The sequence below is a fragment of the Barbus barbus genome (assembly GCF_936440315.1).
Source record: "Barbus barbus genome assembly, chromosome: 42".
Lineage (NCBI taxonomy): Eukaryota > Metazoa > Chordata > Actinopteri > Cypriniformes > Cyprinidae > Barbus > Barbus barbus.
The window spans coordinates 9,915,505-9,933,095 of record NC_136720.1 but is presented as its reverse complement, the minus strand read 5'-3'; the positions used below and the strand labels follow the sequence as shown (position 1 = coordinate 9,933,095).

Below are 17,591 nucleotides of genomic sequence, written 5' to 3'. Positions count from 1 at the left end.
CCTCTGTCTCTGTAGGAAGATTGGAGGGATGAATTCTGTCAGAGAAAATTTACCGTGGTGTTAAACTCCAGCGGCGTTGTGGCTATTTGCTTTCCTCCTCTGATAGAGTTTGAAAGCCCTAAACTCATGACACACTCATAAATTTCCCCAGACTTGTTTAAACCCGCTTTCACCCACACACACCCACAATCCCCCTTAACGGCGATAAATACTATGTTATATCAGCCGCCAAATGTTCTGACAAAAAAATATATGATTTATATATTGCAGTAACAGTATTGCATTGCTGAAAAATAAGCCCTTCTCTTAAAAGCACACAGTTGTCCCTACAGTAATAACACACACACACACACACTTTCCTTAGAAAGTTGTGATGCTTTTATAAGGCACATTGGGGACATCTTTGTAAAAATGCTTGCAGCTGTGAGTTCTTCTGTGAGTTTGTCCATACCATGCTTGGATATATGATCAAGGTGTGTTTATGTGTCTTTGCGCAATACTCATTTGTACAAAATGTCACTTAGACTTAGCAGTAATTTCCCTCAAACTTTTCCTTTAACTACAATGGAATTATCATGATTTTTTGGACATCCAATTTATTAACGTTAAATTAATTTAATTTAAATGTAATTACATTTTACAATTAAAACTTTAAAAAAATTAAGAACCAACACTTATTAATATTAAGATTATGTAGTTGCAGGTCTCTGCAGAAGCATTAGACACTGAACACATCCATAAAGTAAAGCGATAGGATGGATTGTGGCATCTGCGGTTTTAAAGGTCACATGAGACCCGACTGAAACCAAATGTTACAGCGTCCCTGTGTAACTTACTCACAGACACACATTCACATGGACATGACATGATTTGTGTCAGCATGTGTTACAACAAGTGTGTCTCCACATCTGTGTGTCTAACGGGTTGAGAACATGTGTACGCATGAATAAAATGTCCACATGAGCATGCAGGAATGCATCTCACTATAGTCAAATAATGTCTAATGGTAGTTCAGTGTGTGCGTTTGTTTATGTGAGACATTCTGCGGCAGCTGTGTAATGAGCTATTCGTAAGAATGAGAACACAATCTCGTATCCTTTTGACAATAGGCATCAAGGCTGGTCTACTTTGCAGCTTCTTCTGGCCAACATATGCCCACTTATACAGGAAACAGCTATCTGACTGACATGATAAATGACACACTAAAAAACACAAACAAAATACCAACGCTATCTCATGACCAATTCATATTTTACGAGGTGGCTAATTTGTATGATTTTGTACGATTTCAGTGAGGGGTACATCTAAGTGCAGGGTTAGGGGTTTTCCTTCATACAAATTCCAATGAATTTAAATATGTATGCATCACCATGGGTTCGGGTTGAAAAACACACTAGTGTGGGAAAAAAAAAAATGTCCTTGTCCATAGCCAACATTAATTTACCATTTCCAACCGACTTATATCATAAACTTGGGGGGCACAGCTTTCATTTTGGTATTTGTGCAGTAAATACTGGCAGACATGTAGATAAAGAGTGAAATTAAATCGAACTGTATCATTAAATGTCCATCAAATAACTAAATGACTTACGGCAGAACTGGCAAATGAGTTTATCATGCCGAAAATATTCCGCCAATGTTGAAGTAACATATTCCATTAGTTTCAGACCTATTAAAAGGGTCCGCACTTATAAGAGGGCAATTTTCTGTCGACGGTTAGACACTTTGTAGTCTAACTAGTTTTCTGTTGCACTTAAGAGCATCTAAACACACAAACAGGCCCACACAAACCGATATATAAAGGCACACACACACACAAACACAGCCCTGGTTAATTGCAGTGGCTGGAAAAGCATCATTAAGTAAAAGCGAGGAAATACATTTCTTAATGCGACTTAGTAATGCCCGGCCAATCAGACGGCATCAAAGGAATTAATGAGGGTGCTTTTGGGCCTAACATGAGAATGTATTTAAAGCGAGAACACACATACACATCCTAAATGCCGCACGGATTCTTGGCCTCTCTGTCTTCTTTCGAAAAGAGAGATGAAAGGAGTGTGGCAGCGAAGAGAACGTTGTGCCAGTACCCTAAGGCTTAGCGGACATGCACGTGTGAGGATGCACACTCTTTTACACACTTTAGGATGCAAAGGGGTACAGGAATCCAATACACTGCTATGCTGGGGTGTGTGGGAAATCCAGTTGTTTATAAGCTGGAATCTTAACATCTCATTCTTAACATAATCCTTTAATTATTCATGTCCTAACCGTCCTTAAAAATCCTATAAAATCAACACTTTTGTGGCTTTTAGTCTAGCCTGTTAGCTTTGAGGCTAATATGCTAACAATTAAGTTTTACTATGATCAAAATACTGATGACTCATCTTTTGCTGTGTACTTTTGACTAATAAAATGCTCTCAAGAATGGGAACATACCATTTTCCTAAAGTATAAATACCACCTTGCTTTGACTAGAAATAACAAGTTGCAATTCACGGTTCCTCAGAGTGTTTTTTGGAAGTGTTGGGGAAGCTACTTTGAAACTGTAGCATCACAAACTGCAAGCTATTCATAATTTGAAGCAAATTCAAATTACCATTGTGAAAAAAGTACAATCTAAGATAGCGGAGCTGCCATGCACCTGGAAAATAGTTAGTACAGCACTACTTCTTTGGTTATTTACTGCCAAACACTTCTAGTTGTGCTAATGCTTATACTTTATTTATTTTCCCAAGCATCAATTGTTTGAGAAGGAATTGGCTGGAATTTATTAACTTTTAAATGTGTCTTCATTGCTTTGAATAATAATACAAACTTTGAAAATAAATGCAATTTGCCATTACAAAAGGAACCCATCAATATGCCCCACCCCAACTTTCCGTTTCAATGGGAAATATGGGTTACCTTTATTCTGATAGTAGTCCTATGTAAAATTTTCCATGTGCAGACACACGCATATATTTTTTTTGAGTGTGTGTTGAATATGCGACTGATATTGTAAACAGAAATGGATTTTCATGGCCATGAAACGCACACACTCTCACACATAAACTGTAGAGCCCTTGAGTTCTTGTCCCTGAAAGTAACACGACACAGGACATGTATGATAGCGATTACACAAACCTTCATCAAAGAGCATCTATCTTTCTGTTTCTCCACTACTTTCACCCCCCCCCCCCCCCCCCCACCTTTTCTTTAGGTCAGCGTGTCACGCTGGAGATCAGATCGTTACGAGCAACGGCAAAGAAAGAATTGTCACCTCATCTTTAGATGTACGTGTATGTCTCTGTGTGTGTCGGTCATTGTGGTTATGCAGGTTTGGACATGTTGCTTGGCAAATGCTGTGATGTCATCCAAGGTTAGTTCTCCATCTGTTTTCCCTCTTACTGAACCTTCCGGAACACAAGAGATTATGTGTCTGTGGCAAAGCACACCGAACAAATTCAGTCTTCTCAAACTTGCATGAAAAAGAGAATTCGAGAGTTGTGTGCATCGTTGACTATCAGAAAAGATGGAAGTGCACCGCTTAGGCCACGGGGGAGCGGGAGTCAACGCTATTGCAATTACAAGAGAGAATGAGAATGTAGAAACGTGCTGTGATTTGGTGTGTGCATGAGCACGTCAGGGTGAAAGGGTTGTGTATGCTTGTTGTTGTGTGTGTGTGTGTGCCTCGTAGCAGTAATTGTAATGGGACACAAGGGGTCTGGTTTTGGCTGTCTCGGCGGCCCTCCACTTTCATTCCACACCTTCCCCCCATAATTAGGATCCGAGAAGGCCTGGTAATGTCCAGCCTCCTGGGGCCGTCTCAGTCGCTCTGCCTCAGATAAGAGCCCTCGCTCTGGGCACGCAGGTCAGTGTGTAGCCCTCGGAGAGGACCGCAAACACATTCAGCGAGGGCGAGCCACCCGACCGAGCACCTGGCCGCTACACACACTGATTTCCGCGAATCTGAGAGCAAATATCGAAGGAATAAAACCATTTTCTCCCACACTCCACATCTCATCATCGTTAAAAGGCTGGTTATTGACCATAAATTTGATCAGGCCATTGCCACATAAGAGATGCGCTTCTGATTGGCTATAAAGAGATCTCATTAGAACAAAGGCGTGATCAGATATAAACCCAGCCTGATAGGCTAATAAACGCAGACATGGGGTGCGCTGCCAGTAATGTGTTTCTGCTCGTAATTTTTATGGGGATGTTTGGGAAGGCATTAACAGGAAAGATGGGCGCTTGCTGTGCGTAACTGCGGTGTGATAGGAGGTACAAAGGTGTGTGAACGCAGATGTGTTCACACTTAACCAGATCTTGGGAGCATGGAGAGGGAACCGTTGGCAACCGTGGAGAAGATCAAATCAGTGGTGTTATCTGAGTTTTGGCAAGACTGCTGGCAGAATATTGGCAAAGGCTTGCACATATGCTGCAGAGGGTTTTTGATCGTTCGCTAGTGGCGGTAGAAAGGTATAAACGATTGACTGGCGCAAATTGGAAATGACAAGGTAAACAGTTCTGTTTCCACCAAGGGAGTCTTGCAGAGCCAGACTTTTGACTATCGGTATAAAGTCTGGTCCACATTGCCGATCATTCTGGACAAGAAGGACCACTTAAGCCTGCTTTGTTTATCCACTTGCCGTAACGTCTTTCTGTGTGTACTTCACTGACCATGAACTTGTAGAGACACGTTCAACATGATTGATTTTCCACCTTACCTGCAGTACAGAGTTGTCATCTTTAACCTGTTACCCATACCCCCCATTTGGGGCCTCACAGGTGAAAATAACCTACCTACATTAAAATGGTAACAGTTCCTGACAAAGTGTGCAACACAAACAAATTAGGTATCTTTGGAAAGAAGACACTCTAGGCTTTACTATCCATCATCCAGAGTTGATAATGCTCAAAAAGATAAAAAGTTATAGACACTGACGTGCCTTGAAAAATGTTTTTCCACACTGAATGTTTTTTTATTTCATATACACATACATGAAATAAGTCCTGGCGCAATCCAGAAAAGTAATGGTTGAAAGCCACGTGTCTCATGAGTTTATATTTCAAATTTGAAGAAGATACCATGAAAAATGAGATTCTTGCAATATTTTTTCTGAAAATATTTATAGTCCCCCCAGCCCCTCTGTTTGAGAAAAAATAACCACCAGAATTGCAGTATTGCAGAATTATACAAACTATTTTAGTCATTATACATATTCATGACATGGTCATACAGTCAGTAATCGCACGCTGATGTGCTTCCATACATATGATAATCATACAGATGGGCCATATAATCAATAATAGCTGATCAATGAATCACAATGATAGCCGTCATAGAGTCTGTAATAAACACGCTGATGTGCGTCCAGACATATAATAATCATGCAGATACGGCCACATTCCCCACACAATACGCACACACATATAAAAAATGTAGAAGAAAAAAAAAACAACAGTTTTTTATGGATAAAGCAGATCGCTAAGTTACGCCCCGCTCAGATGACAGCTGCGTCAGAGCGTGCGTCATGCTTTCAGGAGAGAGCGCCAAATTCAAATAAACTATATTCGCTTTTCTGAGACTTATTTTTCCGTGGACGGTCTCATTCTGTTTGTAAAACTGTATGCTACAGCACCGTGTTGTTTTTTTACCACCAAGACGCTGTTTTTGAGCGTAGTTTATTCCATAACGGACGCAAACAATAACTCTCCCGAAGAAATGAAATGTAAACAAAGGAATATTCATCCTTATTACAACGTTATTGTTTCGTTGGACTAAAAGTGCTCGCTGGGATGTTGTTGTGTGGACCCTTACCTGTCTAACTAAACTGGGATTTCAGCAGTGGACGCGTTTGTGATTCGTTATTACAATGAATCTGGTACGTACTGCTTTTTTATTCTGCATGTTTTGATATGTACTGCTTACACAAATGTAGCAAATACATTCCTTATAAGCTTTCCATCGGAAAACAGCGATCTGTCGTCGATGCTTGAGGCTTAGACCTTCAGAATGATATATAGTTTGCCAAGATTAATGATATTCTTTCACATTGAATTCATTCATAAACATTAAACTAGTGGGGGAAAAAACGCTTCAGTGCACCGTCGCTCTGGTAAACATTAACAGGTTAAAACTCTTTCATACTCAAGTTGCACAAATGTGAATATCTTCTGACCTCATATATCAATTTTTGTTGTTTCTGCCTACATCTTCTGTTGTTTTTATTGACATTTTACATCTTTTTCTTTGATTTGTTCTGGGTTTCTCAACTCTGGCCCTCAAGGTCCACTGCCCTGCAGAGTTTAGAGTCACCAACCCTGCTCAAAAACAACAAGGTAATCACGGGCTGTATTTGAAATCACCCCATGCCCTCATTTATTAGCTGTGGACATCTTGGAATTCATTTGGCACAGTCCTAACAGTGCATGGGTATTATCTTGAACCCTGTTCCTGGAAAGCCGCTGTCCTGCAGAGTTTACCTCCAACTCTAATCAAACACTCTCGAACCAGCAAATCAAAGTCTTCAGGGTTGTTTGAAAATCACAGACAGGTTTGTTAAAGCAGGTTAGAAATACATTTTCAGGACTGCGGGTATCCAGGAGCAGAGTTGAAGACCTTTGTTTTAGCAGTTAGCTGCTGAGTGTATTTCGGTTGTACACTCTTGGGATTGAATGCGTGCACTCGATAATGCCCATTGTAGTTTTAGACACCACTACAAATAGCTGTCTCCTTAAATAGTGCCCTATATAAAGGTATATTCAGTATTACTAGAAAATTCAGGATTCGAGCTAACCTCTGCAGGACTGTGGACCTCAAGGGCCAGAGTTCAGAAAAATTCTGGAATAGCTCTTGAAAGCAAAATTCCGATTCTGAGTGTTGCCACCTAGTGGACCCACCAATCAGTGCAGGCAATTCCAGGCAATGTACAGTAATGCATGCAACAAAACAGGGTTGGACAATTGACCGAAATTCTGCATATTCATATGCGATAATTGTTGGTTTATGTAAAAGTATCAGAAGAATGGGTCCCACTTAATATTAAGTGGCCTTAACTATTATGTGCTTACATAAAAAAAAATAAGTACAATGTACTTATTGTGTTCATATTGTGTTGCAAAACACTTTTGCTGCTATTGAGGTGGAATACTGGTAAGGTTAGGGACAGGTTTGGTGGTATGGACGGGTTTAAGGGTGGGTTAGGGTGTAAGGGATGGGTCAACAGTGTAATGATAAATATAATTACAGAAATTAATTACGATGTAATTGCATGCAGATATTATTTTAAAATATAAGTACAATGTAAAAACACACACGTATGTACACAATAAGTGCATTGTATCATTGTACTTAATAAGGTAGTAGAAATAGAAAAATTGCTATGCTCATGGATATTTCCTTTAAAAAGAAAAAGAAAAAGAATAACGCTGTAAATCCGACAACCAGTTCTACCCAAGGCATTTGTACTACTCTTCCCCACAGGAATTGCGTAAAGTCATCTAATCAAATTGAAGCTTGATATTTTTGTGAGTTATATGCATCAAACAGCTAGCGAATGGTCCTTGGACGTGCTGTCTGAGGCTACTGCCAAGGCCATTTTACACATGGGTATCTCTCACACATACAAATGCATTTCAATCATTACAAGTGTTCAGCAATAACAATTATTATGATGATACTGATGCTAATGATGATGATGATGACCCCTGGGGATGAAGACAGCGAGAGCTCTCCAGGCTGCTGCAGGATTATGGGGGAGCAGATTAAAGGCGGAAAGAGTGGGGCGAAGACAGGAAGAAGAGAAACATATTTTGCTAAAGTTTGTTGATGAGGTTGGCCATGCGTAGCTCATACAGTCACATCAGTACGACATTAAGCCAGCGTAACCACGGAAACACACATGGGGATTATATCAAAGAGAGAAAAACACAGAAGAGCGGAGAAGCAGAAATTAAAAGAGTAAAAACATGGCAGGGTGTTGCCTAGATTCCAGCTGCGCGTGTGTGAGCGTGTGCACGCAGCATGCTCATTAGTGCATAGAGACGACAGGAAACAGACATACTTGTCTTCCTGTGGAAACAGAAAAAAAGGAAAGTTTAAGTGTATGCCACCACACACACACACACACACACACACATACACACACACACACACACACACGGCCTGAGCTCAGTCGCGTGACTTTAATCAGACCTAAGACTCCAATTAACTGTCATACAACCTGAACTGAGTACAGCTGCCAAAACACATTTGCCTTTTCACGCTCTCTCTCTCTCTCTCTCTCTCTAACACACACACACACACTTCCGACTTTCACCGAAGTCTCAGTTTTAACCAGAAAGACAAGTAAAAATAGTTCCATTACTGATCACACTCAATGTACTCTAGCCTTGTTGCATAATCCATGCATACTTGGGATAACCGCAAGCATATATTGCCACCCAAATAAAGGGATTTTGGTGAAAATAAATATACCATGAAATATTCATTTTTAATAATGCAAGTACAAGCTTTCTATAAGGTGTGTAATGTGTGTATAATTAAACAATTAAATAATATTTTAATACTAAAACATATGGCAATACAATTTGTATTAATTAAAAAACTAAAGTTATCATTTATATTATTCTTTTCAGTGCAAAGACATTTATTGCATGATTTCAGGTTCAATATGAATAAATTGCTTTTCAGGTGTATGTCACTGAATTTCTATGAATAAAACAAGGCATTAATCACAATTATTTGTTTTACAATCATTCAACAGCCAAAATGGCATGATCATTACAGCCAAAATCCACTCTCACATGCAGTAAACCAACTTTACATAGAAGAACACACAGACACGCATAGCTGGCCTCTAGCACTGGACCACATGCTGGATTTTAATCTTAAGGGACTGAAAGTTACTGGGCCATGCCAGGGGACAGTGTGTGTGTGTGTGTGTGTGTGTGTGTGTGTGTGATCCCTTTAACAAGCACATGGCCAGTTTTTCTCTCAGCAGTGGAGTGAAATATAAGACACAGTGCAGACAGACAGCTACAATTAAGATTAAACACACACACAACACAGCTGGAGTCAAGAACTTCCTGCGTGAGCGCTAGCTAATGTAACAATGTACACACACACACACACACACACACACACACAAAGTGTGTTCTCAGCTGGGGTTAAGGGATAGAGGAGTTTGCAGACAGCCAGCGAGGCAGAACAACGAAGGATAAAAGGGAAGGAAAAGACACGAGAGGAAAAAATACTAAATGCTAGCATGTTTAGCTTAGCTCAGCTATCAGAGTGTCAGCCTGAAGACGAACAAAACAGTTGCGGTAAAACGTGAAGCAATATCAGTGTTCAAATGGCAGGACATCAACTTCTGAAATGAGGTCTTAAAAGATTTGAGACATGAAACCTTATTGTGTTTCACAAAAAAACACATTAAGCATAAGTATAAATTTGTGTCCCGTACAACAGTATTCTGTAAAGAAAACATTATTTACTATATTTGTCCTGTCTATTAATTCCAATCTCGTTTCCAATCTTTGTTTTGAACATGTCGACTTCTGTGTGTCACAATAAAATAGAGGTCATCCTCTTCCCACAAATGTGCCTCATCCCACAAACCTTTTAAAACTGTGCCGTTAAATCGTAACAAATTATATCAGCGTGCGGCCAAAGAGAGAGATTGTTTCCGTGCGTGTATGTGCCATCTCAATTCAATTCAATATTGCTTTATTGGCATGACTGTAAAAAATACAATATTGCCAAAGCTTGAAATATATATAGAGAAATATAATAACAATAAAATAAATAATAGATAATAGAATAAAACCATTATAACAATGTAAACTTAAATACACAGTGTAACAAATAAGAACTTGTGTGAACATCTCTCTCTCTCCCAAAGAAAGCATCTGGAAAGACACTTCGCTCTTTTTAATAAAGGAGTGCAGTGAGGAGTGTTTCTCTGTAAATATGCATGAGGCTACAGAATCTAGGCAGTTCAACAATAATCCTGCTCTACTGTTAATCCATAATTTTATAAAGCAACACACACTCACATAACAGCATGGTGTGTTCATACGCAGCCAAAAGTGTCAAAATATTTCCCCCAGCATACTTATAATGTAATATTCAATGTTTCCAGATGCTAAATGCTAAGCTAAAACTAAAAGTTTCATTCAGACTTGTTATTAGAGTGTCTCTGGGTTAAGGTAGCCATACTTACAGTAGTCAATGTGCTCAGAATCTGACTGGATTTTCTGAACCAAATTTAGCGTTAAGGTCAATGCAGGACTCCAAATATGTGCCATATGAATGGCATTTAGACTTTTAGCATTTAGCAAGCGTCAAAACACTTGTTTTAAACAAAATACTTAAAATATCTTAACTTTTTTTAAATAAAACAGATTGTGTTTCACAACTAAATTTGTTTAGCAGTTTGGTTTTAGTATGTATTCATTACAAATAGCTTCATTTAAAAACAATTGTAGTCTGTGGTATTTAAATGTGTGTGCGTGTGTGTATGAGTGTGAGAAGAGAGAGAGTGCTACTTTTGTCAGCAAGGTGAAACATCCGTGTGCTAGTTACATGGATAGAAATGTGTGTATGCCTCTGTGTGTGTGAAAGCTCTATGAATGGTTCCTGAAGTGCTCTCCTCAAACATAGCTGCAGCACATTCTCCTCTCTCAGAGCTAGCGTAGGAGGAAACCAGCACTGATATGCCTCTCTGGATTTCAACCTTATCATAGAAAACTGCCTACACACACAGAACGAGAGAGAGGGAGAGAGAGAGAGAGAGCGATGACAATAGGCTCTGTCTCTCTCTCAGACAGTCAGACGTTCAGTCCGGTTTTAATCACGGACATTCAATGCAGCCTGAAAAGAGTCTCTGTCCTGAGCCCTGCACTCTCCTACAGCTTAAACAATGCACTGCTCACACACACACACACACACACACACACACACACATACACACACGTTCAGATTCTTATTAAAATTCTGTGACCATTTCCCAATTGCCTCAACCAGCCAAATGGGGGAGAAATCTGTTTCTGTGTCTCGCACAAACACACAAATTCAGAATAGCTAGAAATATGAAAGTGCCATATTAAGATACACCAGTAAATTCTATATTTCAGAGGTTTCTCTTTTATTGCTCATGAGATTAAGATCTAAAAAGATTTCAGAATTTTTTTTCAAAAAAGTTTCTTATAAAAAAGACAGTGAGACATATAGAAAGAGTATCAAGGTATAAAATTAAAGTGGACATCATAACTTAGATCTTCTTAGAACTTTGATGAAAAATAACATATTGAGACCTATTTTATTTTTTAATTCTATCCTGTCATTCGGTAACATTTTATATGGACCAATTCTCACTTTTAGCTAGTTGTTTATTAGCATGCTTATTACTAACATATTGGCTGTTTATTAGTACTTATAAAGCACATATTCAGCATGACAATGTTCTACACCCCTAATCTTACCCAATACCTAAACCTAACAACTACTAATCTATTAACTATCAATAAGCAGTAATTAGGAGTTTGAGGAAAAAGTTGTAGTTAAAAATTAGTTAATACGAACTGGACCTAAAATGACCTGTGATTCTTGTAAAACTCTACAAATGTAGGTTTACTAGAGTTTTTTTCTTTATCAGACTTAAAAGTTTAAATTTGCTTTTCATTGAATCTCATTGCTGTCTGTGAGAAACGATTGAGATATTTAAGAGATTTTTCTTTTTACATGAAATGTATGGCAATTATATATTTCAAGGATACTGTTATTTGGGGCACAGAAGGTACAACAGAGGATCTATAAAAAAAAAGTAGTACAAGAGAGGATCTCTATGAAAAAAAAGTAATACAATTTCTCTGTCCCCATCCATCTTCTTTCCACTTTTATCTCTCGCAGTCTCATTCTTTCGAGCATCTATTGTTCTGCCTGTATTCATTTCCCTGTCTCTCTCTCTCCTTCAGCTGTAATTGTGATGGGTGAGCTGATAATTGTAATTACGTTCTCTAGGTAGAGAGTGTGTGTGAGGGGTGGGGGTTTAACTTCAAGGGGTGCAGACCCATCTGGGTAGCTCACGTAGGCTCCGAAAATGTCAGACTGTGGAACAATATTGGTCACACACACAGACGCACATACACAGACAGTATAATGGGTACACTGACTAGACGGCGGAGGGCAGTGCATCGCCACACTGACTCGAGCCAATAATACAGAACTCTAGTGGAGAGCAGTGGATCCAGCACACACACTCATCAAATGTTGTCTTCACCTCCAGCCTGCACTGCCACATCGCTTCCTCCACATCGTCTTCATTACCCTGAGCTTTCTCAAGACCAGAGTACACAACTGATGAACCAGAAAACAAATATACACCCACAAGAACATTTTTAACTCGATTTTATCTATCTATCTATCTATCTATCTATCTATCTATCTATCTATCTATCTATCTATCTATCTATCTATCTGTCTGTCTGATTTATTTCAGTTGTTTTTTCATTCAATGCATTTCTGCAGTTACAAAATAACTTTAAATTAATTTATGTAATTTGCTACATGCAAATGTCAACAGACATTAGGATAATAGTGCCTATCTATCCATCTATCCATCTATCTATCTATCTATCTATCTATCTATCTATCTATCTATCTATCTATCTATCTATCTATCTATCTATCTATCTATCCATCTATCTATCTATCTGTCTATCTGTCTATCTGTCCGTCTGTCCGTCCGTTTCTATCTATCTATCTATCTAGACATACATAATGGAGCTTAGTTATTTTAGATGCGTTTACTCAGTTAAAGATCTTATGTGCCCAGACCTGTTGGATAGGAGTGACGTTCGCTGCCGTGTGCATCTGAGGCTGATACAGGTGCAGAGATCAGCATGGAATGCCGTTCATCTGCGCCACCCGTCTGTGCGCCACTGTCTGCAGCCAGCCGCTAATGCCGGGGATAAGGGACAGGCTAACGGCATGAGCCGCCCACCCACACACACGCGCACAGAAAAGTCACTCAGCCAGACAATTACGGATGCGTCCTGGGCAGAGGCTTAAACACACACTCGGAGCAGTTGCCGCTAACAGTGTTCATTAAAACCAACACTGCAAAGGTCAGAGGTCACCCACTGCTAAAGACGGATGCTTGCCACTCCATTGCCTCTCTACTAGCGCCACTCTCTCTCTCTCTGGCCTAAAAACAAGTTGATTTCTTGCTCTGCTAAAACCAGTGAAAGACAGAAGGATGTAAAAAGACAATGAGAAACCAAGTTTACCTGCCATCAGGCGCAAGAACACCAAGTCGCGTGTTTAAATATGCCTCTAATCAAATCATCTCCCCCGCCTGCCTCTCTGCTAATTCAATAAAGGCAACAACTTGTCCTTGTTATTTAAAGTAATTTTCAATGTAATCAAGTGGTATTAATAAGCATGCTGTCTCTCATTACCGACTCAACCTGCCTTCCGAAGCGCGCACAGCGCAGTGTGTGCATGTCAGCGTGACAGAGAGGCTGTTGTGTGCCTGTATGTGTGTGTTAGAACATTATGCATGTGCTTATGACTCATTGTGTGTGTCTGTGTGGGCGGACATGAGTTCCAGGGTATTTTTGTTCTTGTTGCTTGCAGTGACAGAACAGAGTTGCATCTCTTGGCTTCGTTTTCACACAAGACATTCGCGCAAAAGTTAGAGAAAGGTAAAGAAGTTGCAGAGGTGAACGCAAGGCAAATATTATCTTACAGAAGTAGAGAATGGCATAGATAGATAGACAGACAGACAGATAGATAGATAGACCGAACACTATTATCCTAATATGTTTGTTGACATTTGCATGTTGCAAATTACATAAATGATTTTTTTATTTCTTTTGTAATTGCAAAAAAATGCATTGAATACAAAAGCAGCTGAAATAAATGCAAGGCTGTCGTTCAAACGACATCCGCGTTACAAATGCATCAAGCCCTTCTGAAGGAAAAGTGGGATCATGACACAGTGATCCCGCAGAGACCTGAGCCCTAAAAAGAAATGAAGCACGTCGGAAATTTCCACTGCACGGATCATAAGAAAAATGCAATATCATTACGATGCGTCATATTCAGACGCAATGCAAGATGATGTATTTGAACTAGGCAGAAATTATAGCGAGCTGACTGCGAAATGTTCAGAGTGTCGATTCGGTAGAAACTTGAGGAAAATGCAGATGCTGGAGTTTTTGTTTGCACAGCACGTCAAAGTTGCACCCGGAAAAATCAACTTAAGAGATAGCAAAGTTATTTCTTGATCCATTTTATCTGCTTTCTCAGTCTGTTTTCCCAGATTTTACTCAAATAAAGGATGACAGGAGAGAGGGGTTTGAACTAAAGGAGAGATAATGAGAAAGTTAATCGGATGCATTACAAACACACACATTAGACAACAGTTTTCTAGGTTGTCTGGTGGCTTCATTAGGCTGTAAAGAATGCCACTGAGTACCCTAGAGCCAAATAAGAAACAGAGAAACGTAAAGAGATGCAACAGAAAGACAGGCAAACTTAAGCTGGTCTTTATTAAGGCGGTCCGGCAGCTGCTCCTCTGGCTAATATAGAGCCTCCACACTAATAAAAAAGAAAAAGACAAATAGCGATCCATCACACATCCCCCATCAGCCCCTTTTCTCCCGCTCTGCACAGAAGATTATGCCCCGGACGGCTCTGGGGTGGAACCGTGATTGTAAGTGTCAGTCAGAGAGAAAGAGAAGGAACATACTGACTAATAGTGCTACATCGATCAGGAAATGTCTACTTAAATGCAGCAGTAGTCTGTCACCTACAAAGTAAGGCTATTAAAACAGGACTGTACATGTGTGTGTGTTCTACTATGTATCAATATGGGATTCACACATTTAAAAACATCCAAAAGAATGTGCGTTTTCACATGTACACGTTTGAGGACGCGTATATGCATTTTGGTGCAATCATAGCTGTGACCTGCTTATCGGAATAAATAATTGACCAAAAATAACACTTCTTATGAGAGAGCACAGCGTGTCATCCTTATACCCTTGATCTATTTTCATAATTCAGTGTGGAATACAGCGGCGCCCCAATTTACAACAACCCAGAATCCTGAACTATATATGAAGATCCAGAGTATTTATAGTTCGCTCTTCATACCCTCATTACAAATATGTTCATGAACGCTTTTAAAGTGCTATTAGTAATTCTGACTGAACCTCTTATGTATTTGTCCAAAACATCTGGGATGGAGCTCAACATTCAACAACTGATTAAAATATTTATGTATTTATTATATTATGCAGATTATAAAAAAAATACTATATAACTTTTGCAAAAGCTAATATAATAACATATTATAATATAATATAAATATCTTATTTTAGGGTCATAATGCTGTCCTTTGAAAGTTTCTGAGAACTAATGCGGAACGATTTGACATCATGACATGCTTTCTGTGGTTTCAGTTGCCCTTCTACACTTCCTCAAAAAAAAAAAAAACTCAAGAGTACTGAGTTAACACAATGGCTGTCTCAACCCCTTTGGCGAACTGCGTATTTAACATTTGAGGCACTTTAAAAGCAGCTGTGATACTCCAAAATGTCTATAAATCTCCAAATATAATGGTTATAGTGTTAGGGTCAGCTATTTATAATGGCCAGTCTTGGTAGCTCAGTTTTGACATGCACTTGATAAATATCCAACAGTGTTTAAACTAAGGTAAAACGAAGAAGAAAACTTCAAAGCTGCGCATTTGTTTGCGTAATAGACGGAGATGCGCCACACCATGTGCCATTTCAAGATCCTTAGGGGTCTTTAAAAAAGAAAAAGGGAAAAGAAACAGCCCAAAATGTGAAGTCGATGGACTTAAAGTGCATAAATAAAGTATTCTATATAAATCTCACAGCGATGCGCACCGCATCTTCTCAGCATCAGCACCATCATCCCGCATCACAGATGAGATGAGACGCGCCCGGTCCGATAAGACTCCTCATTCCCGGTGCGTTCGGGGGAGGGTTTGGTCGCTCAAGGGGTTAATAAGATACTCCATGCGTCAGACACATGACAGTATATGTGCGAACTCAAGGAAAAAAAAAAAAAAAAGTCACACACACTTTTTCGAGCCGAAATGGCACACGCAGCCGTACGCAATTCTCACAACATTCGTGTTGGAGTCGAGCGGAGGGAAAGAGCGCGTCCTCAGCGCGGGCGAGATGGAGACACTCGGCGCTCTCCGCATGCATCTTCGGCTTGGATCTTACCTTAACACGTTCCAGCTCTTGAGAGGGTCCAGGTCTGAGATTATAGAGACCATGCTTGAGGCTCGGGCTTTGCTCGGACAGAATGCGGCTGATTTAGTGAGTGAGTGAGCGCTGTTACTCCTACTGTCTCTCTGCACTGCTCTGAGTGTGATAAGCGCTGAGAACAGGCTCTCTTTCCTCCGCCCCTCACAACCACTCCAGCTCTGCCTCTCTCTCTCTCACCGCCTCATCTCTATACGAACCTCTTCTGTGTAATATCGGACTCAACGTATGCAACCTTTTCAGTAGACACTGCTGAATGAATAGGCCTACCTGGCGCTTTTATGCTCCTTGTGAATTTTTAAAAGAGATTTTTATAGAGGCGGGCCTCTATAACTCTGTGTTATAATACCAAGTGCCAACGAAATTAAAATGGCATAGCTGCTGTTCTCTGAATTCCACAGTTGAAATAGATAAGTAGGCCTATCAATAACAAGCGGTCACGCTTCAAATTAGGCATGCTTAAATTACAATTCAAAGCATTCAATATGGTGTACTTAGTATGTACAAACCGTGCTGCTCTGCAAAACTAACAAGAGAAGGTTAGGGCTAGTGTTATGACTAAGGTCACTGATGTTTTTGCACACTTTGCAGAACCATTAGTCACCCACTCCCCATTGTTCACTGTATTTGTATAAGAATAAATAAATAATAATGTTTAAATATGTTAAAATTAAGAAGTCATTTAGCTTAAATGTAACTGTATTGTAACAACACAATATGACAGTAAGACATCTAATATATGGGATATAAAAAGCTAAAAGTCCTGATAACAAAGTATACAAGTTACTCCACCAAGTAATTACACATTATTTACATTATTACCGAGATAGCACACGTACATCTGCAAGATGTCTTTTAAAGATCTCTTGATCTGGAAAGCATCTGCATGTTTACAAACGTCTGATAGACGTCTTTCAGATGTCAGTTTTACATACATTCTAAATAAATAAAATCATAAACATCTAAAAGACATCTAATATACGTATATTTGACATCTGATAGGAAACGTCCCAATAGACGTATTTCAGATGAGCAAACACTAAAAAAAAATTGATTTTGCAGATGTGAATGCAGACGTCTCCGTGATGTACGTATGCTATCAGGGACATTCATTTGTATTATTTATTAGGCTACATACCAGATGTAGAAGCTTTAAAATGTGAACTGTGAAAAAAACAAAACAAAAAAAACTAAATATTTAGTCAAAATAAATATTTTCTGTAATAATCAGAATCACTCAAAATGTCCTTGATACTGTCCATTGCTGTGGAAGTCCAGGTCTCTGTCATTAAAAAGGC

General features: G+C 39.4%; 1 protein-coding gene across 9 annotated transcripts in view; it reads right to left on the bottom strand.

The window, feature by feature from the left end:
- The window catches only part of LOC306861751 (CUGBP Elav-like family member 2), a 154,332-nt gene extending 137,877 nt beyond the window's left edge, over positions 1 to 16,455 (bottom strand). For 8 of the 9 annotated variants that reach the window (XM_079404209.1, XM_079404206.1, XM_079404202.1 and 5 more), the window contains exon 1: positions 16,252 to 16,450. In XM_079404209.1, the coding sequence (XP_079260335.1) occupies positions 16,252 to 16,304 (53 nt within the window). In that variant the 5' untranslated portion in view covers positions 16,305 to 16,450. Of the gene's footprint in view, positions 1 to 16,251 lie in introns of all 9 variants that reach the window. The other variant, XM_079404201.1, reaches the window with a different exon arrangement.
- Positions 16,456 to 17,591: the final 1,136 nt, after the last annotated feature.